The sequence below is a fragment of the Littorina saxatilis genome, linkage group LG14, assembly GCF_037325665.1.
Source record: "Littorina saxatilis isolate snail1 linkage group LG14, US_GU_Lsax_2.0, whole genome shotgun sequence".
Lineage (NCBI taxonomy): Eukaryota > Metazoa > Mollusca > Gastropoda > Littorinimorpha > Littorinidae > Littorina > Littorina saxatilis.
The window spans coordinates 16,151,555-16,176,932 of NC_090258.1; the positions used below are offsets into that span (position 1 = coordinate 16,151,555).

Here is a 25,378-nt window from a genome sequence, read left to right on the forward strand (position 1 = left end):
GCCGTCTGTGAACCCGAAGGAGACGCAAGAGCGTAACCAGGGAACGCAGGCAAGTGTGAGCCCCCAAAAAGATGGGGACTCCCACAAACGCCGCCCAACGCCGAAGCGCTAGAACCGGGCGGCGCTATGGACACAAACCCCCCTGAAAAGGCAGGGGGATCCGCTACCGAACCGGAAAAATCCGGTCCGAGATCAGCCGAAGTGATCGTCGCTGAAGGCCGCAGCCTAGAAAGTGAAGCCACCCCCCCCCACGCCAGGCGGGAGGGGAGCGACAGGCCTTTCCGCAGAATGCAAGGCAACCAAATCATGCTTCAAAGTAGCAAACATTGCCAAGATTTCTTCCCGAGACACGGACTCGCTAGGCCGAGGCGCCTGCGAGCGCGAGAGAGGAGAAGTAGCGCGTTCCTGCGTAAGAAAAACCGGTGACGGTGACGTGGAGTCAATCGAAACCCGTTCTGACTTCTTAGTCACCGGGTCAGTAACCAGAACTAAAGACGTAGCCTGTGACGAAGTTACAGAGGCACGCGTCTTTGATTTAGACTTAGACTTGTCCTTATCTTTCTCTTTCCCCGGTGAAGAGAGCAGAGAAACAAGATTGCCCTTGCTTTTAGAGCTTTTGTCCGCCATTTGCAATTTCGAACACGCGCACGTGGAGACGAATTACAACAGCGAAATACTCAAACAAACGCAACGCGCAGCGAAGAGAAGTGAAACGATCTTACCTAAAGATAGCACCGCAAATACCAGGGTCAAATGGCCTTCCACAAAAGGCCAAGGCAAAAAAGATGCCAGAGTACCACAACACGTCTGTGCTCGAGTGTTGAAGTGGGTGGAATGCCGGCCGGTAGTAGGACCGCGCATGCGCGGGTTACCGGTAGGGGAGGTGACTCCCGTCCTTGACTACGGACTTTGTTTTCTTTGGGAGTTACTTTCCCCCTTACCAGGGTCGAGAACTACTTCAATATCTTAGCAATGAACTGAAGTTAATGCCATTTATGTGAGTTGAGGTAAGAATATGTGATTGAACCACAATTTTGAATGCTTAGTTATTATTGATTTATGAGCAATAAATAAATAATCTTGTCTTACACTTTGACAAAAAAGGGCCATTAAACTTTTTTATTTTTAAATCTAGCTTATGCTGTAATCAATCTGTAATCTATGTTTGTTTTGGGTTTTTTAAGAAAAGATTTATCCATGTGTTCGTTTAAACTCAAAAGATATTTACCTTTAACACACACACACACACACACACACACACACACACACACACACACACACACACACACACACAGTGACACACACACACAGGGAGAGGGAGTCAGACAGAAAATACACAACCCTTCTGTACCTTCTTCTTCTTCTTCTTCTTCTGCGTTCGTGGGCTGAAACTCCCACGTACACTCGTGTTTTTTGCACGAGTGGAATTTTACGTGTATGACCGTTTTTTTACCCCGCCATTTAGGCAGCCATACGCCGTTTTCGGAGGAAGCATGCTGGGTATTTTCGTGTTTCTATAACCCACCGAACCCTGACATGGATTACAGGATCTTTTTCGTGCGCACTTGGTCTTGTGCTTGCGTGTACACACGGGGGTGTTCGGACACCGAGGAGAGTCTGCACACAAAGTTGACTCTGAGAAATAAATCTCTCGCCGAACGTGGGGACGAACTCACGCCGACAGCGGCCAACTGGATACAAATCCAGCGCGCTACCGACTGAGCTACATCCACGCCCTGAACCCTTCTGTACCAACCATCTATGGAAAAAGTAATTTTGTAGACAAAAGCAACTGCCACATCAGACGAGCTCGGCTCACTTTTCAAGAAAAAAAGAGGAGGGCAGTCAGTGAAGGCAACATTGAAGACCATAGAAGAAAAAGATGAAAAACATTAGTTCTCTGACGGGCGCAGTGGCATGGTGGTCTTCTTCTTCTTCTTGGCGTTCGCAGAGGTTACACAATCAGTCCAGCACTGGTGATAAATGTTGTCATTTTCTCCAACTCCTGTCGACTGCCGTATAGTTTGGTCTGCAAGGGAGTTGGTGACGGCCACACTTCTTTTCGTTCCTCATCTAGTAAGGGACATCGCTGTAAGATGTGTTCCGCTGTTTGGTCCTCTTGACCACAGGCACAGGTTGGTGATGGCGCCAGCTTGAACTTTCGGTTCATGTGAGCATTGAGCCTGTTGTGGCCAGTACGCAGCCTGATGAGGTTGACTTGCTGCTCTCTGGACATTGTGTGGTAGTCATCTCTCTTTGTCCTTGGCCTCATCAATGCCTTGATGATTGTCTTCTGCTCACTAAAGCTGACACTGTTTTCAGGTTGGTCTTCCACGGCTCCTTCTTTTGCCAGCTCATCTGCCCTTTCATTTCCTGGTATCCCACAGTGTGCTGGTATCCACTGGAGGACAACTCTTCTGGTTTGTCTGACCATCTGTAATGCTTTGGCCAGCTGTGGGAGTTTGTCGTTCTCTAGGGCCTGAAGGACTGAAAGGGCGTCCGAGAGGAAGACAACTTGGTAGCAAGGGTCTGCGGAGTCCTGAACGAAGGAGGCGGCCTGCATGAGAGCTTCTGCTTCTGCTTTATAGTTTGTGCAGTGTTTGCCAGTGGCAACGCTGGATGTAGCTGTATGTCCCCCAGGGAACTGGATGAGAATGCCTGCACCTCCATTGAGCACGGCGTGGCATGGTGTTAAGACGTCGGCCTCCTAATCAGGAGGTCGTGAGTTCAAATCCCGGTCGCTGCCGCCTGGTGGGTTAAGTGTGGAGATTTTTCCGATCTCCCAGGTCAACTTATGTGCAGACCTGCTAGTGACTTAACCCCCTTCGTGTGTACACGCAAGCACAAGACCAAGTGCGCACGGAAAAGATCCTGTAATCTATGTCAGAGTTCGGTGGGTTATGGAAACACAAAAAAAACCAGCATGCTACCCCCGAAATCAGCGTATGCTGCCTGAATGGCGGGGAAAAAACGGTCATACACGTAAAACTCCACTTGTGCTAAAAAAATGAGTGAACGTGGGAGTCTAAGCCCATGAACAAAGAAGAAGAAGAAGAAGAAGAAGAAGAAGAAGAAGTTCTCTATAAAGCTGTACCTCTGATGCATTGCGTTTAGCAGGATGCCACTCCCGCCACTGATTCCCTGATGTTGCAGAGTATGGGTGTGTACACTTGTCTGTGAAACAATAATTATGATCAAAATAAATCAATATATTCATTATTGTTAAATTTCAATACACACTTCTACTAGTACAAAGCTCTACACACTTGTCTGTGAAACAATATGGCTAAAATTAATCAAATTTAATTTCTGATTGTCTCAAAACACATTCAACAGTGACCTCAGAAAACCAAGCTCCCCCAATACAACAAAAATGAAGGCACATTGATATTTAAAAGTTGAATAGCTGCAGTCAAGGACACAAAATTCATACATTGCATTGTAAATGCTCCTAGGATCCTACACATCAAATATGACAATACTGTATTACCACACACACACACACGCACGCACGCATGCACGCACGCACGTACACACACTCACACACACAGTTGCAAGTATCCTTCATTGTAACACACAACCATACCAACACACACAGAAGAGAAACAATCATTAACACACACAGTGAATGAATGATACACATTCTCTTTCTCTCCATTGCCCCCCCCCCCCCCCCCCTTTCCAAGTATATGCCACACAAACTTCTTCCCTCATTCACCTACACAAAAGACATAAATAAACAACAGCTGGAATAACCAACACCACCACAACTATCCCAATTACTAAACACTAAAACAGGGACAAAAAACGCCCAAAAAAACATGCAAACTTGCCCCTCGACGAAGCGATAAGGGGATGTCGCGATACAGCCACTCTGAGTAGAGATGTGAGATCGCTGAACTCGTCAATACTGTTTAAAAAAAAGATAAAAAAAGATAAGATGCAAATACAACGCCTGTGATGAAAGGAAACTCTTTGGGACAGCTGCAGTGAACCCCCCCCCCCCCCCTTTTAAGACCAAAACATATCTAAGAAAATTTGGTCTTAAAAAGGAGGGAGTCTTAAAATGGCTAATATTTACTGAGGTTATGAACAGAAAATCTGAAAAAAGCAAGGTCTTAAAAAGGAGGGAGTCTTAAAATGGCTAATATTTACTGAGGTTATGAACAGAAAATCTGAAAAAAGCAAGGTCTTAAAAAGGAGGGAGTCTTAAAATGGGGGGTCTTATAGTTATAAAAGGGGGTTTCACTGCACTAGTGCCCCACATTGCAGGTGGCCTGTCATGAAAGATATATTCTGGTCAAAATAGAATTAGACGACAAAGGGACAACACAAGGTGTCCTCTGTGACAGGTAATTTCTACTCTTCTTCCAATCTTCTGCCTTCATGGGCTGAAACTCCCAGGTTCACTCTTGGTTTTTGCCTGGATGGGTTTTTCTCCCCACAACTTAAAGCCATACTCCATTTTAGAGTGATGCATGCTTGGTGTTTTCTTGTTTCTTTTTTTCTTTTTTTTTTTCTTTTTTCAAAATTTTTTATTCAAATAAATAACAACAATTAACAATATCTCATACAATGAATTAAATACAACTTATCGAGTACAACAAGCTAACTTTTTTAACGTTTTCTTGTTTCTGGAACCCACCCAACCCTGACAGGATCTTTTCTGTGCATACTACATGTAATGGTCTTGTGCTTACGTGTACACACGAAGGGGGATAATGTACACTACATTGGGGTGTGCACGTTAAAGATCCCACGATTGACAAAAGGGTCTTTCCTGGCAAAATTGTATAGGCATAGATAAAAATGTCCACCAAAATACCCGTGTGACTTGGAATAATAGGCCGTGAAAAGAAGGATATGCGCCGAAATGGCTGCGATCTGCTGGCCGATGTGAATGCGTGATGTATTGTGTAAAAAAATTCCATCTCACACGGCATAAATAAATCCCTGCGCCTTGAATATGTGCGCGATATAAATTGCATAAAATAAAATTTTAAAAATTAAAAAAATCCCTGCGCTTAGAACTGTACCCACGGAATACGCGCGATATAAGCCTCATATTGATTGATTGATTGAAGGCACAAGCACATCTGCACATTTGATAACCCGGGAGATCAGAAAAAATCTCCACTCTTAACCCACCAGGGATAAGAACATTCAACCTTCCACATGGGAGGCCGGAGTCTTATCCAATAGGTCACTATGCCTGTCTTCCTTGTGAAATGACTTACTAATAAATTGTAGCTAGAAAGATCGCTTTACACTGACAGAATATTGCATACCAATGTTCCACATCACATAAAATTCGAGGTATGTTTATTTTTTTTTTATTATTTTTTTTTTAATAGCTGCGTATGTTTGGTGTGCTTGGCTAGATAGAGTGAATGGAGTGAAAACCGCATCTGTTGAAACGAATTCCCAAACTTAGGCAATAAAATATTCTGTATTCTGTATTCTTGTATAGTACCTAGATCTGATAACCCAAATTTGAGCAGCAAAGAAGTGACAGAGAAAAAAATAAACAAAGAAAAATATCAAAATCACCCACCTTAGACTGGCAACAGGACAAGCCACAATTTCTTCAACCTCTGACACTTTCTGCTTCTTCAGCACCATGATTCGTTTTTCAGCTTTCTCGCCCGGCCTCTCAATGACCTTCACCTCCACTGACCCACTCTCTGTCACATCCTTCTCAAGGTCATTTAACTCGCCAGAATCCTCCTCCGTCCCCACGGAAACCAGTGACGACCCCAGACCGAGGCGGAACCAGCGGGCACAGCGCGATTTTGGAGGCGGTGGCTCAGATTGAATCTTCTCCTGCATGGAAGCTTTGAGTCTCGCCATTTGAATCGCTGCTTTTGTTGTGACGCTCAGTCGCCCGGATTCCTGCATCGTTGCCTTGATTTTGGCTAATTCTATCCCAGCTCGAGATTTGGGACCTTCACCTTGAGAGGAACTTTGACCTTGAGTGTGACCTTGACCTTCCCTCTTTGACATTGCTGCCCACTGTAGGAGTCTGGCATCACCCGAGCCGGCAGGTTTGGATCCTATGCTTCCATTTTTGGACTGAACAATTTGCGATGTTGGCACACCGGACTTAGATTGTGAACCCAAAGACGGTGATGAACTGCTCAAGTTTGATCCAGGTGAGGTCGTGCGGCTTGAGATCTGACCTGCAGAGCTGGTGTCCTGAATCATCTTGAGGGTGGCAGCGTTGACCCTCATCAGCACTTTCTTGTTGTTCAAGTTGGCCACCACATAGGAATCTCCAGGAGACAACGTCAAAGGCCCAGGTGATGATGATGATGATGGCAAAGCTGAGGTAGAGGATGAAAAGAATGAAGCAGAAGAAGTCGACACCAAAGTAGAGACAGCGGCTGAGGAACTCTCAGATGGTGTGGATGTGCTGGAAACGTTTGAAGCGGATAACAAACGTTTCTGCAGCAGAGCTTGCACTGCAGGCCGAGGTGCCGTGTTTAGCAGTGAGCATACACCTTTTCCTCCCAACTGGGGGAAGCTGCTGCTGCTGCTGCTTTTGCCTGTACTTTCTACAGCGAGTCCCTGAGAGAGTTCGACATGAGATGGCACAGAGACCACAGATGTTCGTGCAACAGCATCTCGAGGAAAGATACTCTCACCAGGCATTGGTGTTTTTTGACCTGCAGCAGGTGTTTTGGGGTTGAGTAATGACCCTTTCTTGCCTAGCTTGGATGCCTTTGGGCCAAGCAGTGAAAAAGTTTTGCCTTTAGGCTCCAACAAGGACACTGCTTGACCCTGTGGCGCTGTTCTCGTACCAAGCACTGACGCCACTGTTCTTGGTTCAAGTAAAGATACTGCTTGAGTGTTTCTTGGTGTTTGTGTACCAAATACTTGACCTCCCCCAGAAGGGGTGTTTGCAGACACCAGTCTCAACCCCTGGGAGGTCACCTTCAGCACTGAAGAAGGTGCACCACCAACTGTTGGAATTCCTTCTGAAAGTACGGTAGTTTTTGCTGCTGGTGCTGATGAAGCCAGTAAACTCGTTCCACCAGCCAGCAGACTTTTCGTTCCAGCTTTACTGCCCCCGACCAGTAAAACCTGCACCGGTTGTGGACTAGTGTTTGCAGATCTTGTGCTTACCTGGTGACCTTGAACCTGAATCTGAGATCCACTCAAAAGAGAGAAAGGTTTGCTGCCTGTTGAAGGTTGTGAGGATGACTTGATCAACTGGGGTTTTAGAAGAGAAATGCTGGTGTTTGGCACGGAGGCGGAGGGTGCTAACACTGTGGTTGTTCTTGGCACTGCATTCGATGTGGCAGTGATACTGGAACAAGAATTGTCCACAAAAACGTCTGAACAAGGCGAACATTCAGGCTTCGAGTTCACAGTCACCGATTCCTGGGTGAAGAGTCCATTCTTGTCAGAAGTCTGCACGAAATCACCAGCACATTCAGGAATTCTGTTTGTCTTCAAAATGCTGTCTTTGTTCATGCCATGAGTATTATTATCAGACCCTTTGTCCTCAGTAGACCCGTCACAGTCGAGGTCACTTCCGGAACATTCAGGAGTGTCTCTCTTGTTAGCTTTACCTGTCGAATGTGAAGAAAATCTACCGCTTGTATCAGAAACATGTTCCTTCATCTCATAATCATCAGGTGGTTCTTCTTTGATGGTAACCTTCGTACCGTCCGAACGTACAGCTTCAAAGTCTCGTGCCTTTTCATTCTGAGAGCCTACCTGACAGGTGCTTTGTTTCTCGCTTATGGGACAATCAACGCAGTCTTTCTTGTGACCTAGACAGTCTTTGCTGTCAGAAAGCTGGCCGGGACACTGGCACTTTCCAGACGTTGGTGTAGATGTGGTGGTGGTGTCTGAGTCATGCGGTTCCTGTTTAACAGAGGCTTCAATGAGAACGTTGTCTGACTGAGAGAGGGTGGATGACAGTTGCGACCGAGGGGTGACGGGAGGCTGGTCTTTCTGCAGTTCTATCTCCACAACCTGCGAACAATTTAGAAAAAACCCTCAAAAGTAAGTAAGAAACAGAGGCTCGGACAAACGAACACAAAGATATATATGCAAACATACACGCTCACACACAAATACACTCTGCACACTCATGCAAACACTCAAACTTAACTTCAACTCAACGCTATAATGGGCATGACATTTTCACACAAAATACTGAAATGTACTCACTGTTTCAGCTCCTAATGTTTGAAGGCCTGTGTATGTTTCATCCAACTGCAAAAACAAAAAAGCATAACAAATTAATGAGAAATGTAGCCTCGCACATAACCTACACATCTCTATAAACAGCTCACGATTCTACACATGAAAGCATAAATCCATATGTATGTGAGCAAGAAAGCTACTTCTAAATTTATAAAATCTATCAGATGAGAATTCAATCAAAATCAAGACTTCGGGAAAGACAAATAACTCATTCGCTACGTGTCGGAATTGGAATTCCGATAGCTGTGCTTAGCGTTGCCGACACATCTGAACTTTAGTTCCGACGGATATCACGAATTTTTAACGGTGTGAACGGCCCCGCTGACCAAGGGAAACAACCCCCGCAATAAACTTCTATCTGTCTACAGTAGAACCATTCACTGTAAACAGTTCCTTCCCTTCCCTTGTTGGGAATAATGTTTGATTATTTTTAACGTGTGCGACCCACGTGTTTTCGACATTTCCAAGATGGCGGATAGTTCTACGACAAGGCACATCGGCTTGAGAAGAGCGCTAGAACTCGTTATGCAGGACGGCTCCGATCTTGAAATTAGTGATAATGATAGTGGAGATGGTGTTTCAGATTCTAGTGACGGGTTTGTGCCTATGGACGACGATTTTGGTGACGATTCTGACATTATAAGTGAATGAAAGTGTCGGTCATGACATTGTGTTTGATGCACCCACTGACATTGATAGCGACAATGATGTTGAGCAACCAGACGCTGGCGCTATTCCAGTTATGTTCGACGATGAAAGTGACACTGAATTGATGGAAGACTGGACACGGCCCCTAAGAATTTTCCCGTGTCGGTCCCCTTTGAGGGTGGCTCAGGCCTAAATCTTCCAGAGAACTTTGAGGCCATGCCCACTCCTCTGGACTATCAACTGATTGATCACCAGTGCTGGACTGATCGTGTAACCTCTGCGAACGCCAAGAAGAAGAAGAAGATCAACTGATTGTTACACCGTCTGTAATGAAGCTGTTCAAAATGGAAACCAACAGGTATGCGAGAACCACGTGTGATGAGAAAAAAGCTGCTGGAGGGCTGTCAGCAAGATCAATATTCAACACCTGGACGCCGGTCACACTGGATGAGATGAACAAATTTCTGGCAATTATAGTGCACATGGGACTGGTCAAGAAACCACAAATAAACGACTACTGGTCGACTCACCCTGCTCTCTCCACCACCAGTGCCAGGTGAACTTGTGTATCACACCTTGTTTCAAGGTGTGGCACACCATGGATAAGTACCATATTTGAATTGGCTGTAAACTGTACACTGTGGATGGATAATGCAGGGAGACTGAAGACAATGTGCTAGTGTGTGTGTGCATGAACAGTCTTCTACAGCTTGCACCAGTAAGACTTCAGGATTCAATATCAAGTTCTCATGTTTGACACTCACCAGTTCAACTCTAATTAACAGTACTTTTTGTTTCTGATTCACCAGCAACACTCTTGACATTTGAAACAGTGCATATCAGCTTGATATTTTTAGAAACAGAACTGCAACAGTGAGTTACTGGTGTTTCATACAAGAACAAAATAGTGTTTTTTTGTGTGCTTCAAATTGGATATTTTGTCTGGATATGAAGACAACAAAAGGTATATGTACTTTCAAATGTTTCATATATTTTCTTAAAGAGCAAGTTCAAAACTTTGCAAAAATATAAAGATATGTAAGGTTATCTTGTGTTGTTGATTTTTTTTGATTTTTTTTAAATGGCTCAAAATCGTGCGTCCGGAGGGAACACAGGGGACAATTTAGACGCGCCCTGAATGAGATAAAAGTTAAAACTTTGATGATCACTTCACTAACCTTGAGGTTGTGAATGATGTCGACTCGCTTGTTGCGAGCATCCCAGAAGTGAAGTTGAACTCGCACAGGAAACACTCCCCAGCCCCTGCGAGTCAAGTGGAACGGTGGATTGCTGCAATACATTGAGTCTGAGTTATACAGTGGAACCCCCCTTTTAAGACCTCCTTTCTTTCTTTATTTGGTGTTTTACGTCATTTTCAACCACGCAGGTTATATCGCGACTGGGGAAGGGGGGAGATGGGATAGAGCCACTTGTCTTTCTTTCTTTATTTGGTGTTTTACATCATTTTCAACCACACAGGTTATATCGCGACGGGGAAGGGGGGAGATGGGATAGAGCCACTTGTCTTTCTTTCTTTATTTGGTGTTTTACATCGTTTTCAACCACGCAGGTTATATCGCGACTGGGGAAGGGGGGAAATGGGATAGAGCCACTTGTCTTTCTTTCTTTATTTGGTGTTTTACATCGTTTTCAAACACGCAGGTTATATCGCGACGGGGGAAGGGGGGAGATGGGATAGAGCCACTTGTCTTTCTTTCTTTCTTTGGTGTTTTACGTCGTTTTCAACCACGCAGGTTATATTGCGACGGGGGAAGGGGGGAGATGGGATAGAGCCAATTGTCTTTCTTTCTCTATTTGGTCTTTTACGTCGTTTTCAACCACGCAGGTTATATCGCGACGGGGGAAGGGGGGAGATGGGATAGAGCCACTGGTCTTTCTTTCTTTATTTGGTGTTTTACGTCGTTTTCAACCACGCAGGTTATATCGCGACGGGGGAAGGGGGGAGATGGGATAGAGCCACTTGTCTTTCTTTCTTTATTTGGTGTTTAACGTCGTTTTCAACCACGAAGGTTATATCGCGACGGGGAAAGGGGGGAGATGGGATAGAGCCACTTGTCAATTGTTTCTTGTTCACAAAAGCACTAATCAAAAATTTGCTCCAGGGGCTTGCAACGTAGTACAATATATGACCTTAGTAGGAGAATGCAAGTTTCCAGTACAAAGGACTTAACATTTCTTACATACTGCTTGACTAAAATCTTTACAAAAATTGACTATATTATTCTAAACAAGAAACACTTAACAAGGGTAAAAGGAAAAACATAATCCGTTAGTCGCCTCTTACGACATGCTGGGGAGCATCGGGTAAATTCTTTCTTGTCCCAACCAATATGGGACTCCCCCTAACCCGCGTTATTTTTTTAAGACCTCCACAAATCTGAGAAAATCAGATCTTGAAAGGAGGGAGTCTTAAAATGGGGGGGATATTTACAGAGGTTATGAACAGAAAGTCTGAGAAAACAATGTCTTAAAAGGGGGGTTCTACTGTACTGAAGAAAGAAATTGAACAACCGTCAATACAGCGCCTCTGTCATACAAATCACAATGTGATCCTACATACGTGAGAGAGACACCCGTGAAATAATAATCGTTCAAATCACACGTGTGTATATCATGTAAATGAGGTCATGTCAAGCAAGTCTGACAGGGACCTGTTTTTCCAATGCTTATGATGCCAAAGTCACCGAGACAAACGACGTCATAATAGAAAAAAAAATTGCGCTTGCTAATTGCCCTAGATGAATTTTTAGAACTAACACGTCACGCCACACTTTCAGAGTGACGTTTCTTTACTTTGATGTAATAGATTGCACGAGGCTTTAGAAAAGACCGAGGTTCCAAAACAAGCGTCTTCAATTTAGCTGCCTCGACTGCAGGACATTTTTAGTAAAATACATGTAAGTACAGTATGTAGGATAAACAGAATTCTACATGGCTTGCTGTTTTGTACCAGATTTACACGCGTTGCTTTTTTAAATAGTGAACAGCTCGCTTTCGCTCGCAGTTCCAATAATTTTTTTAAAAACTCGTGTAAATCTGGTACGACACAGCAAGCCATGTAGTATTCTCTATCAAACACACAGGCACATACACACATACCGAACAAAACAATTATTCATCTATAAACTTATATCTTTCTGTACGTAGGGTTTTTTCCCCCTCAAAACTTCAATTAATGACAATTGGTTGCAAGTGTAACCGACCCATCAATCTCATGACAGTGGAAACGCTTTTTAAGACCTAAACAATTATAAAACAAGAGGCGAAGCCTTCAAGGCTCACGTAAGAAATCAACAAACAGTAACACAAACTCAATCACTCCGTCACACATACACACACACAGTAAGCATAGGTGACACGGTGCAAGAGTGCGAGACACTTGATCTAGATCTGTCTGTCTGTAGCCTACTTACGGGGACACGACTGCCTGAGATGGCCAGATCGACACTGCGCTTTCGACAGCGCTGCGCTTCCTCGCGCAGACACTGGAAACACGCTGTGCAGATTAACCTGTAGGAAATCTCCTTTGGTATCGTCTTTATCTATTTTTCTGGAGCTACGAAACCGAACAATGTAAAATCGTCTTCTCTGAATCGGCGAACTGCAGCTCGGTGATAACTGTATCTATACCACAATCCTTCACGCGATCTGACCTAACCTTGACCCCTGACCTGGTCTACATACCACACACGACACAAACCAGTCACCTGTTTTTACCCCCCCAAAACCCCCCACCACCCGTTTTCTTTGGATACACACTTTAACTACATACGTGCCGACGAAATGTTGATCATTGCTTCAATACTTAGAAGCTGTTGCTTAAATAATAACCAGGTAAAATTAGTATTTCGGTGTTCAGTCAAATGTTAAAGTTTCTACCTCAGACATACATACATACATACATACATACATACATACATACGCACGCACGCACAGACAGACAAAAGTTAGCATCACATAGGCTACACTTACGTGAGCCAAAAATCAGGTCTTCAAAAGGAGGGAGTCTTAAAGATGGAGGAGATTATGAACAAAACAATTTGAAGAAAAAACCCAAACAGGTTTTAAAAGGGAGAGAGTATCAATTTGGGGGACATGGACAGTGCTAAATCAACTTGGTTTCCCCTGTTCCTAGTCCCTTCCTCACCAGACTTCAACCAGATCGTTTGGCCTGTAGCTGGGATGTAAGAAGAACCAAACTTTGGATACAAAGCTGTCGATGCGCTGATCGTCGCTGGGACCTCGCACATACACCATCCACTTGTGGGTTGACTGGTCGTTAGGCTCTCGCTGGTCTGGCAGTATGAACCTGTGGACATTGGACGAAATTGCTGGGAACTTGCATAACTAGACTTACGAGAAAAATAATAAGACGATAACTGCGATCATTAAAGTGAAACCAGAATAAAAAGAGCATAGACCTTTGTTTTGGTTGCACTTCTTCAGTATGTGTTTTCTGCGAACAACCTAAGCATGCCTTTCTCTGACTAAAAACTCATTTAGCAAGAAAGCAAGCACACACATACATATAACACATACTAACACAAATGCACACACACACATGCACAAACTTATACACACACACACACATACACACACAATCACTAACACACATGCACAAACTTACACACACACACACACACACACTATAACACACACACACTAACTAACACACACACACACACACACACAAACTTACACACACACACTAACACTAACACACTGACACTGACACACACACACACACACACACACACACACACACACACACACACACACACACACACACACACACAAACACTCTCATTCTGACCTGGACACATTTCCCACAATAATGGTCTTTTTCACAGTGAAGTGAGAGCCTCCATTCTCATCCTTCTTCCTCAAGGGCAGAGTGGTTGCTACAGCTGTTGTTGCAGTTTTGGGTACCCCCTGCTCGAATATACAGAAAGAAATTCATTGTCACATGATTCCCAAACTTTATCAAATAAGATCCACTAGTATCTCTGTATTCCCAGTATATTTATTTATTATGTCCTGCCATAAGTTGAGAAAAAACACCTTTCTAAACTAAAAGGTTCTTTAGAACTGTCAAAAAACACAAGCAACGAGAAATTACACATTTTGGCTATAACATGCTCGCAGACATTGTGCAAGCAAATGCATATGACACAGTTTCTTTACAGGTACATGTATATTGTGAACAGAATCGACATTCAGTAAATATTAGGCCAACAAAAAAAATTAGTTTGTTTACGGTATCCCGACCGACCCTATTTTTTCGCGCGACCCTAGACATTTTGGGGGGCATTTGGGGGAGAAAAAAAAAAAGAAAAAAAAAGTCTGTTTTTTGGCAAAATAACTTAAAAATATGTTTTGGGGGGAGAAAAAAAAAATTATAAATCCCGACCTGCCGACCCTATTTTGTTTGCCTATGTTACCGTAAACAGACTATTTTTAATTTTTTTGGCCTTAAGGTAAAAAAAAATACATGTATTTTTAATTTGCAATGGTCTTCGAGTATAGATCTGCAAAACAGAACATTGTGCCCACATTCAAATGATGTAAGCTTTCTTTTGCAACACACCCAGACTGCGAAATAGGACACAACTGCAGAAAAACTGAGCAACAAACAAACAAGTCGCGTAAGGCGAAAATACAATATTTAGTCAAGTAGCTGTCGAACTCACAGAATGAAAGTGAACGCAATGTAATTTTTCAGCAAGACCGTATACTCGTAGCATCGTCAGTCCACCGCTCATGGCAAAGGCAGTGAAATTGACAAGAAGAGCGGGGTAGTAGTTGCGCTAAGAAGGATAGCACGCTTTTCTGTACCTCTCTTTGTTTTAACTTTCTGAGCGTGTTTGTAATCCAAACATATCATATCTATATGTTTTTGGAATCAGGAACCGACAAGGAATAAGATGAAAGTGTTTTTAAATTGATTTGGACAATTTAATTTTGATAATAATTTTTATATATTTAATTTTCAGAGCTTGTTGTTAATCCGAATATAACATATTTATATGTTTTTGGAATCAGCAAATGATGGAGAATAAGATGAACGTAAATTTGGATCGTTTTATAAATTTTTATTTTTTTTTACAATTTTCAGATTTTTAATGACCAAAGTCATTAATTAATTTTTAAGCCACCAAGCTGAAATGCAATACCGAAGTCCGGGCTTCGTCGAAGATTACTTGACCAAAATTTCAACCAATTTGGTTGAAAAATGAGGGCGTGACAGTGCCGCCTCAACTTTCCCGAAAAGCCGGATATGACGTCATCAAAGACATTTATCAAAAAAATGAAAAAAACGTTCGGGGATTTCATACCCAGGAACTCTCATGTCAAATTTCATAAAGATCGGTCCAGTAGTTTAGTCTGAATCGCTCTACACACACACACACACAGACAGACAGACACACACACACACACAGACACACGCACATACACCACGACCCTCGTTTCGATTCCCCCTCGATGTTAAAATATTTAGTCAAAACTTGACTAAATATAAAAAGAAGAAAAAAAGGAGAAAGCTGAGTGGCAAGTTCCATGCAAACCACACACGAATACCTGCACCCACATCACAAAACACTCCTTATTTACCTGTCTGATTGAACTGGAGGCTGCTGTGTTATCCTTCTGTTCACCGGCGGTAGATGAGACAGAACTCAGCGAAGACTGCGAAGATTGAAAATCATTTGTTTCTAACTCTTTCTCTGTCCCAACCGGTGCCTTGCCAATGTGCTTTTTCGCAGTTGGATGAATAGATGGAGGCGGAGCTTCCAAGGAAGTCATCATCTGAAGAAAAGCGCGACACAGAAAAAACAAATACGTAAGTAAGATAAAAAATTGGAGGTACTATTTCTCAGGTTTAACTCATTCGCTGCGTGTCGGAACTGGAATTCCGACACCTGTGTTTAGCGTTGGCTGCGTGCCGGTACTTGAGTTCCGACGGATATCACGAATTTTTAACGGTGTAAACGGTCCTGCTGACCAAGGGAAACAACCCCTGCAATGAACTTCTATCTGTCTACAGTGGTACCATTCACTGTAAACAGTTCCTTCCCTTAAATTGTTGGGATTAATAAAAATTTTGTTGACGGTGTGCGACCCACGTGTTTTGACTTTTCCAAGATGGCGGATCGTTCTGCTGAGACGTAGTAACTTGAAAAGAGTGCTAGAACGTGTTATTCAGTACGGTTCTGATCTTGACCTCAGTGATGATGATAGTGGAGATGATATTTTAGATTCTGGTGACGATTTTGTGCCAATGGACGATCATTTGGGTGATGATTCGGGCAATGCAAGTGTCGATCATGACATTGTGTATGATGAACCCATGACGTAGAAAGTTTTTTTGTTTTGCTTCAAATTGGATATTTTGCCTGGATATGAAGACAACAAAAGGTATGTACTTTCAAATGTTTCATATATTTTCTAAAAGAGTAAGTTCCAAACTTTGCAAAAACATAAGGTATGTAAGGTTATCTTGTGTTGTTGATTTTTAATAATTTTTTCAAAATGGCTCTAAATCGTGCGTTGGCAGGGAACACAGGGGAAATTTAGACGCGCAGCGAATGAGTTAAACAGAGTTTTGTTTTCAATGAACACACCGTGTTGTCTTGGGAAAACAAACAAACACAAAACAACATGCAATAGGATGAATGAAAATATGTCATTCAATATTCATACAAGAAGTATTTACGGTGTTGAGCAACGAAGGAAAGCATTAACTCATTGTCTCCCACTCATATGGCTCTATCTGACTAGGTATGGATATCCGCTCAGACTGTTAGCTTCCATCGCTTCCTGTAACGTCGATCTAACACCTGCATTCCAGCGTGTTGATACACAGTTACTACACAGTTACCACAATTCTGAGTGACCTGCTGCAGCACAGCTGGTCTCGGCTAAAAAAAACTTGGTCAACCTAGGTGGGGTAGAAAGTGTTAAGCAGAGTCTACAGCATTTCAGAAAAATTCCTTGAACCGAACACTAGAAAGGAAAGAAGCAGAACTGCTGGATGCATGGTAAAAACGACACCTCAGGGACATCACTGAAAGGACATTTCCAGAAAATAGTTGAAATGTGTCAGTTTAGAGGAACGATAAATTGTTTTTAAACTGAAGGTGAGGCGATGGTATTTAGGACTGGACAAGGATGGAGAGGAAGGGGGAAGCAATGGAGATAGCGGATGTGGGCGGGACCTAGAAGTAAGGAGGGAGGGGGGAGGGTGTTGTAGTGGAGGTTTTGGCGCCAAACGTTCTTGCATTAGCGGCAAAGCAGCAGCAGCAGGAGCAGCATTGAAGTGCGCGCGTCAGCAAGTGAACATTATTTGCGGCAAAGCAGCAGCAGCTGCAGCAGCAGCATTGAAGCGCGCGCGTCAGCAAGTGAACATTATTTGTGATCATGTCCGAAATAGAACAATGGTGTAAGGAGTCAAACCTTCCTTCAGCGGTGATCAGCGTCCTCGTCAAAGAGGGGTTCGATTCGTTGGCGGCCCTCAAATGTGTCGAGCCGGAGGATTTGGACTCTCTGAGTGCCAACATAAAAAGGGGGCATCTTGCCCTGCTTCGGGCGGGGATTAAAACCCTGCAAGCAAAAGATGGGGGGAGGCCCCATGAGCAACGACACCGCCAGAGGTGCCAGTGGTTTGGCAGAATTGCTGGGGCGACTCAACATGGACGGTTCGCCAGTGACGCCGGCAAGACCAAAAGGTGAGGGATTAAAGATCATCGACTTCGTTTTATCCTCGTTGACTGTGGAGGAAGAGGTGTCTCTAGGCGGAGGGATGACGATTAAATGATCCAATGCAAAGCCGAAATTAGATCGGGTGTCGCCCTCCGCCTGGATTGTGGAAAATGCCAAAATCATGGCCACGGTCATGTCCCGTGACAAGGGCTTTGACGTTGCGGCCTACCTACGCTACACAGAGATGGTGGGGGGGTTAGGCTGCCGTTTCACATGGCAGTCAGTGCTCATCTTCGATGATGAATATCGTCAGCGTCAGGCGGCCGACAAATTGCCCTGGGGGACCGAAGCACCACACCTGGCGACAGTTGTGTTTCGCGAGCGGGTTACACCAGCCACGAAGTAGTCAAACGGCACCGGCAGAGCCAGTGGTGCGCACCGGCAGCGACCGACAGGACCGGGAGGAAAGAAGGTGTGCTTGCAGTACAACAAGGGGTCATGCGCCTATGGTCCACGTTGTATCTACGAGCACGCGTGCAGCAGCTGCGGCAAGGACCATCCCACAACCCAGCACTCAGCACCCTCCAGCAGCCATCCACTGATATAGGATCCGGCACAGCAAATTGCCTCTGCGGCCAAGGTAGGCCCCACCCACTCTAGTCCTTATGCAGCACAGAACCCTGACAATCGTAACTTTCTCTGTGGTAGTTCTTCCATTAGCGCAAAACTTCATATTTGGCAAAATGAGCTTGTAGATGATAGCGATAAGACCTTTTTGTTGGATGGCATAGAACACGGTTTTCGCATTATTGAAAGAGGCAGTGTAGTAACACCAGTAGAACATAAGAACCACAGATCAGCGATACAGCATAAAGTAGCAGTAGAGCAGGAACTCATAGATCAGATAAACAAAGGAAACTACGTTATTGCTTCAAAGAAGCCTACCATAGTTAGTGCCTTGGCAGCTATACCAAAAAACGATAAAGAAATTAGACTCATTCACGATGGCAGCAGACCTTATGGACAAGCAATGAACGATTACTCAATACCGGAAAGTGTTAAATTTCAAACATTAGGAGATGCCTGTAAATTAGCAAAGAGCGAATATTGGTGCGCTAAAGTTGATCTCCAAGCAGCATACAGGTCGGTGTGTATCCACCCAGAGAACTATCAGGTAACTGGACTCAAATGGTTTTTTGGTGATGACAAAACACCTACTTATCTTTTTGACAGCAGACTGTTGTTTGGCAGTAACGTAGGTCCCGCTCATTTCCATAGGATTTCACAGGCTGTGAGACGGTGTATGATTAGACGAGGAATGAGTGGAGTGGTGGCATATATTGATGATCTTTTGTTAGCAACAGAAACAAAAGAAGAGTGTGAAAAAATGCTTTTTACCTTGATTAGATTACTCAGAGAATTAGGGTTTAACATCAGTTGGAAGAAAGTGGTGGGGCCTACCCAGCGCATCACCTTCCTGGGGGTGGACATTGACACCCAGGCCTGCACACTGTCGTTGGGCAACGACAAGATACAACAGCTACGACAGAAGCTACAGCAGTTTCAGCGGAAACAACGCGCAAGCAAGCAGCAGCTACAGAGCCTCGCAGGCTCTCTCAACTGGGCGTCATGTGTGGTTCGGGGAGGCAGATTTTTTCTCCGTCGCATACTTGACGCACAAAAACCTTTGCAGCAGCAAAAGCACAAAACTAGACTTACAAAAGCCTTTCATGAAGACTTGCAATGGTGGTTGTCTTTTCTTACAGTGTTCAATGGTACCGTGTATTTTTATCAAAATGCTACGCAGCATGTGTATGTCAATGCGTGCAATACAGCAGCAGGAGCCTTTTACCAAAGTGACTGGGTTTATACTTGTTTTGAAAATGACATTCCCGCAGCAAAAAACCTGCACATAAATTTTAAGGAAATCATTGCAGTCGTGAAAGCAGTTGAACGCTGGTCGCACTTGTGGGCAGGAAAAAGCGTGGTTTTCCACACTGATAGTACTGTTGCTAAAGGTGTCATAAACAAAGGACGATCGACGAACACTTACGTTAATTGTCTGTTACGAAAAATGGCGTGGGAATGTGCTAAGACAAATTGTAATATTTCTGCGGTGCATGTGGCAGGATCAGTTAATATTATGGCTGACAGTATAGTTTTCTGATGACACAACTATTGAGGGACTAATTCGCAACTCTGACGAGTCTGCTTATAGAGAAGAGATTAGGGCTATGGTCGACTGGTGCGATGCTCACAACCTACAACTTAATGTTCAAAAGACTAAAGAAATGATTGTAGATTTCAGGAAAAAAAAGACCCCTCTGACTCCTCTATCAATCAAAAATCAAAATGTCGACACTGTCGAACACTTCAAATTTCTGGGCACCACTCTTTCTAATACCCTCACGTGGGAGCTAAACTCAAATCAAATAATCAAAAAGGCCCAGCAGCGCATTTACTTTCTACGCCAGTTAAAAAAATTCGGCTTGAAGCAAGAAATCTTAATCCAGTTCTATAGGGCTACGATTGAAAGCATTTTGTCTTTTTCCATCACTGTCTGGTTTAGTAGGGCTACTGAGGCAGAGCAGATCAACCTAAGCAGAGTTGTACGAACAGCTTCCAAGATTGTGGGTTGTGAGCTTCCCTCCATTGCCTCCATATACACATCCCGAAGCGCTCAGAAGGTCAAAAAGATTCTGGCAGACAACTCGCACCCTGCTTACAAGCTGTTCCGGCCCCTACCCTCGGGCAGGCGTTTTCGCTCGATCAGGACAAGCACCACGCGTTTCAGAGACAGTTTTTATCCAAGTGCAGTGCGTGTCCTGGCTCCTTAAGTCCTCTAACTGCCGTTCTTAGTTAAAATTGAGCTTTTACTCAAGTGTAGTATTGTAATAAATGTTTTGGTTTTAAAATTATTAAGGATTTGTGATTTTAGTTATTGTCGTCATAACTGATGTCTGATACATATATAATTCTTACTGATACTTCTATACTGTTTATTTTACGCATATATGTACAACTGATGGTTAAACACGTTTTGTTAAGGAGGAGCATGCTTGTGCGTGTGTGCTGTTGTGGGTTTTGTGTAAGGAATGTATGCGGGCGTGCGTGAGCGTGTGTGTGACTGAGATTGCAAGCGATGTTTGGAAGGGCGTGTATGGATTGATTGATTGTACTCTGGCCAAAACATGTCCCTAGTGTACTGCACATGGTTGAAATAAAGTCTTATGTCTTATGTCTTATCACGCCTCCACGAAGGGAAGTTGGACCAATTAGTGGACATGTTATCATGGTACCACCACGGACGCAGACCCGCAACCTTTTGGGAAGATCATATGTCAAGTGCGACGCTTGCCTTTCTTGGTTGCAGTCTGGGTGCGGAACTGAAGAGAGGGGTGGCAGGTTATCGCGCCCTGAACTTTGCGGAAAGTAACAAAAAGACTTACCAGACTCAGTTAAATTCCTACCTACAGTTCTGTGACTCTATGTACATTCTTCCGGTGCCAGCGTCAGAGCAAACTGTGGCACAGTATGCTGCGTTCCTTGCGAGGCGCATCAAACCAGCGTCAGTGAAACAGTACCTCAACATAATTCGCATTCTTCATTTGGAATGTGGCGAACAGCACCCATATAGAGACTCTTGGTATGTCAAAACCACCTTGAAGGGAATTGACAAATGCATGGGGTGTCCACCTACGAGAAAGACGCCGATTACTCCTGAAGTGCTACTATCTATTCGCAAAGAACTAAACTTTTTGTATGTTGAAGACTGTGTGTTTTGGGCGGCTTGTTTGGTTCTTTTCTTTGGACTGTTGAGGAAGTCAAACCTCTTTCAAGACGATGGCACTTTTGACCCGACAAAACAGCTGACTAGAGACAGCTTCCTTATGACCGAACATGACTGTGTTACAATTGTGGTGACTTGGAGTAAAACGATCCAACGCAAAGAAAAAACACTAGCTATCAGATTACCTGTGTTATTGGATCATCCTCTGTGCCCCGTTACTGCGGTAACTGCAATGTTTCGGATCTTGGGCGCGGCACCCTCCAAGTCCCAAGCCTTTCCACTCAAAGGTTCCAAATTTAATAAACGCTTGAGTCTTGTTACTGCAGCTGCTGCGGGGAATTTTAGTAGTCACAGTTTTAGAAGGGGCGGCGCAACGTGGGCTATGTCTTGCGGAGTCCCCGGGGAAATTGTTAAACTCATGGGAGACTGGGCAAGCACCTGTTACTTAAGGTACTTAGACCAAATACCAACTAATGTATCGATTGGAGATTGGATTTCCCTTCTTTGAGTCATGTGACGTCAGAGGCCTACAAAACTTTATAATTGGGCGTTTCAGGTTGACCGAAACTTTAAAGGAACTACAAAACACACGTCATGTGTTTGATTGCATGTGTGTGTGCTGTTCAATGTCAAAACAACAACAAAGTCAGTACATGACGTGTGTTTTGTAGTTCCTTTGAAGTTTCGGTCAACCTGAAACGCCCAAATATGAAGCTTATGTGTTTGATTGCATGTGTGTGTGCCCGGGCTCGTTCAATCGTCAAAACAACAACAAAGTCATAGTACCTGAAAGGAATTCGATCGATACATAAATGTTATTTGCGTTTTTGACCAAAATATGACATTTTACACAGATCTCGACAGTCATTGTTCACCGCTATCGCGGTCTCGGAGAACAATGACTGTCTCGATCTGTGTAAAATGTCATATTTTGGTCAAACACGCAAATAACGTATAATATTATAGACAAGTACAGATCTCTTTTCTCCGATAAATTACCTAAACACTGATTACCGATTCTCGTCTATTGGGCAAAGGAAGGGCTTCCTTGGTTGGGAGAAGTCCACAGACAACTGTATTGTTGATGTCCGTTAAGTGATATCAAATGTATGTATGCGTCTGTTGACCTGTTTGAAAAAGAGGAAAGTAAATGGCCCCCCTGGTTTTGCCCAATGTACGAGACTCGTCAACAGTCGTTATCTCTTGGAATGTCTGCGAGAGAATGGAGGGAGAGTCACTGAGTACATCTCTGTGGTGAGAGTCTGTGTGTGGCCGTAGTGTGATTGTGTGTGTGGATAGGGAGGAGGGGGGAAGATGAGGGGAGGTGAGGGGGGGGGGGGTTGGGCTACGTCAAGGAGCGGAAATTTGGAAAATTAAAAATTGAGGCAACATGTAGACTTACTAGCTTTCTTGCCTACACTGGCTATGGCAGATTTATGTTTTCTCTACAAATGTAAGACAGCTACAGCATGCTTTGCACATGGTCTGACAGCTTGTCATAAATACAAAAAGTCTGAACAGCTTCCATATGAAAAGGATTTCTACCCACTGTATTAGGAAACACCAGCTTGGAAAACAGCCAACACAACCACAATCGGGAAACCCCCCTTTTAAAACCTGAAACATCTGAGAAAATCGGGTCTTAAAAAAGAGGGCTTCTTAAAATGGGGGTAAATTTACAGAGATAATGAACAGAAAATCTGAGAAAATCAGGTCTTAAAAAGGAGGGAGTCTTAAAATCAAATGGGGCAGCCCTAAAAGTCCAACAAATTTACTAGCCAACCATTTATTTTTAGCAACTTTGGTCGCATTTGGCGAGTAGATGAACATTTCTACTCGCAAGTTACATGTTTCTACTCGCCATGGCGAGTAAAATGCTCGACACTTTCATGGCTGTGGGGGTAAATTTACGGAGGTTATGAACAGAAAACAAGGTCTTCAAAATGAACTGGATACACTTGAGCACTTATTTTTTCATTGTCAAGAGGTGAGGAACGTTTGGAAACTATGTAAAGGCTTTATTTATAAGCAAATTTATTATAATATAACTTTGAATGAAACAGATATATTATTTGGTTTTTGGAATGATAATTTAAAAAACGATCAAATTTATTTTATAAATTATTGTATTTTGATAACAAAAATGACCATAGGAAAATTTAAGTATGGGAAGAAGTTAGACTTAAGTATTTTACTGGAATTAGAGTTAAACATTAGACAGAAGTTTATGTTTTGTATAATATAAAGTTGATTATGTTATACAGAAAAAGACCAAGGAAGAAGGATGCTCCCCGCCTAAAGAAAAAAAAAAAAAATAAAAAAATAAAATTAAAAAAAAAAAAATAAAAATGGAAAAAAAAATATAAAAAAATTGGGCAAAAAATATGGGTTGAAGCATCCTGCATGCAACTGAGGTCAGAAAAAAAAAAAAAGGTCTTCAAAAGGGAGGGAGTCATAAATGTGGGTGTCTTAAAGGGGGGCTCCACTGTATTATACCTTTCCTGGTGCCTGTTGAAGCCTGGAGTAGTAGCTGGCAACAATCACCGCCCTTAGACGATCCATCATGGCCCTTGAATGATGCAGTCGCTGAAGATGTGCACAGAAAAATATAAAATACAATGACATCATTGAGAAAAAAATCCTTTCAAAAAGACCTTTCATCCCACGCACATGAGCTGAAGTACCATCTTCTTCTTCTTCTTCTTCTGCGTTCGTGGGCTGAAACTCCCACGTACACTCGTGTTTTTGCACGAGTGGAATTTTACGTGAATGACCGTTTTTACCCCGCCATTTAGGCAGCCATACGCCGCTTTCGGAGGAAGCATGCTGGGTATTTTTGTGTTTAGAACTATAACCCACCGAACTCTGACATGGATTGCAGGATCTTTTCTGTGCGCACTTGGTCTTGTGCTTGGGTGTACACACGAAGCGGGATAAGCCACTAGCAGGTCTGCGCATAAGTTGACCTGGGAGATCGGAAAAATCTCCACACTTAACCCACCAGGCGGCCGCGGCCGGGATTCGAACCCTCGACCTTCCGATTAAGAGGCCGACGTCTTACCACCCCGCCACAGCGCCCGTCGAAGTACCATCTATCCTATGGCATTTCTAGCAAAAATAATCAAAAGGCTAAACTAGGGATCATCCAACTCAAAGCACTAACAGCTTTGAATTTACTGGTACACATACACACACGTTTTTGCAAGGGCATGTACCTTTCTTTTTTTAAGGCACAGCGTTTTCTTTACCACTGGCACCATAATCTTAAAGAAGAATTTTATTTCTAGCCAAAACATGAAACTGAAAGTCACAAACTAGTGCAACTTGACTGTTATGTATCATATATAAAAGCATAATCTCAAACATGTACGGAACATTTGCCAAAGAATGATGCAAAATTGCGCATTTTGTTGGATGCTGGTCAGCAAATAGTGACCATCTCTGCAGCTAAGAAAATGGAAAAATCACATGCCGGACTTAGCATCTTGACACTTACCTGATCAATCTCCTTCACTTCCTGTTCCTTGTCGTCTAAGGCCATCCTCAGCTGTTGATCTAGAATGCCCTCGATCTTCTTCACACTCGCCTCTTTAGCTGCAAGAACACAACATATCAATCATCAAATTACATTCCATCATTCAAATTAACCACAATACCTGAAAATTATCCCTGTGATATTCTGTAATTTCAAAACACAAACATTTATCATATTATGTTGGGAAAATAAGTACATGTACAGCATTTTGGGGCACTCGTTTGCAGTATATGTTCTGAAATGGCTTCCTCCTGGAGATCTTCCTCTCCCTCCTCTTCCCAAACGCCTCCAACATTAATGTGCACACACAATCATAGTCATGATAGTGACACACACACATAGACACATGCATGATGTATGACTAAATGTAAGCATACACACACACACACACACACACACACACACAAACACACACACACACACACACACCATTTTCTGCAAACATACGCACACACAAACAAACCGAT

The 25,378-nt window shown here is 43.4% G+C and overlaps 1 protein-coding gene and 1 long non-coding RNA gene across 3 annotated transcripts in view; both read right to left on the reverse strand.

Annotated features, from left to right (window-relative positions):
- The window catches only part of LOC138947245 (uncharacterized), a 394,861-nt gene that overhangs the window by 33,233 nt on the left and 336,250 nt on the right, over positions 1-25,378 (reverse strand). The window lies entirely within an intron of this gene.
- LOC138947230 (YEATS domain-containing protein 2-like) overlaps positions 1-25,378 on the reverse strand; it is a 48,019-nt gene that overhangs the window by 21,222 nt on the left and 1,419 nt on the right. For both annotated transcript variants that reach the window (XM_070318669.1, XM_070318670.1), the window contains 10 exons: positions 24,873-24,970; positions 23,873-23,962; positions 15,499-15,693; positions 13,700-13,818; positions 13,034-13,195; positions 10,044-10,155; positions 8,182-8,226; positions 5,555-7,983; positions 3,834-3,910; positions 3,095-3,174 (listed from right to left, as the gene is read on the reverse strand). In XM_070318669.1, the coding sequence (XP_070174770.1) occupies positions 3,095-3,174; positions 3,834-3,910; positions 5,555-7,983; positions 8,182-8,226; positions 10,044-10,155; positions 13,034-13,195; positions 13,700-13,818; positions 15,499-15,693; positions 23,873-23,962; positions 24,873-24,970 (3,407 nt within the window). The remainder of the gene's footprint in view (positions 1-3,094; positions 3,175-3,833; positions 3,911-5,554; positions 7,984-8,181; positions 8,227-10,043; positions 10,156-13,033; positions 13,196-13,699; positions 13,819-15,498; positions 15,694-23,872; positions 23,963-24,872; positions 24,971-25,378) is intronic.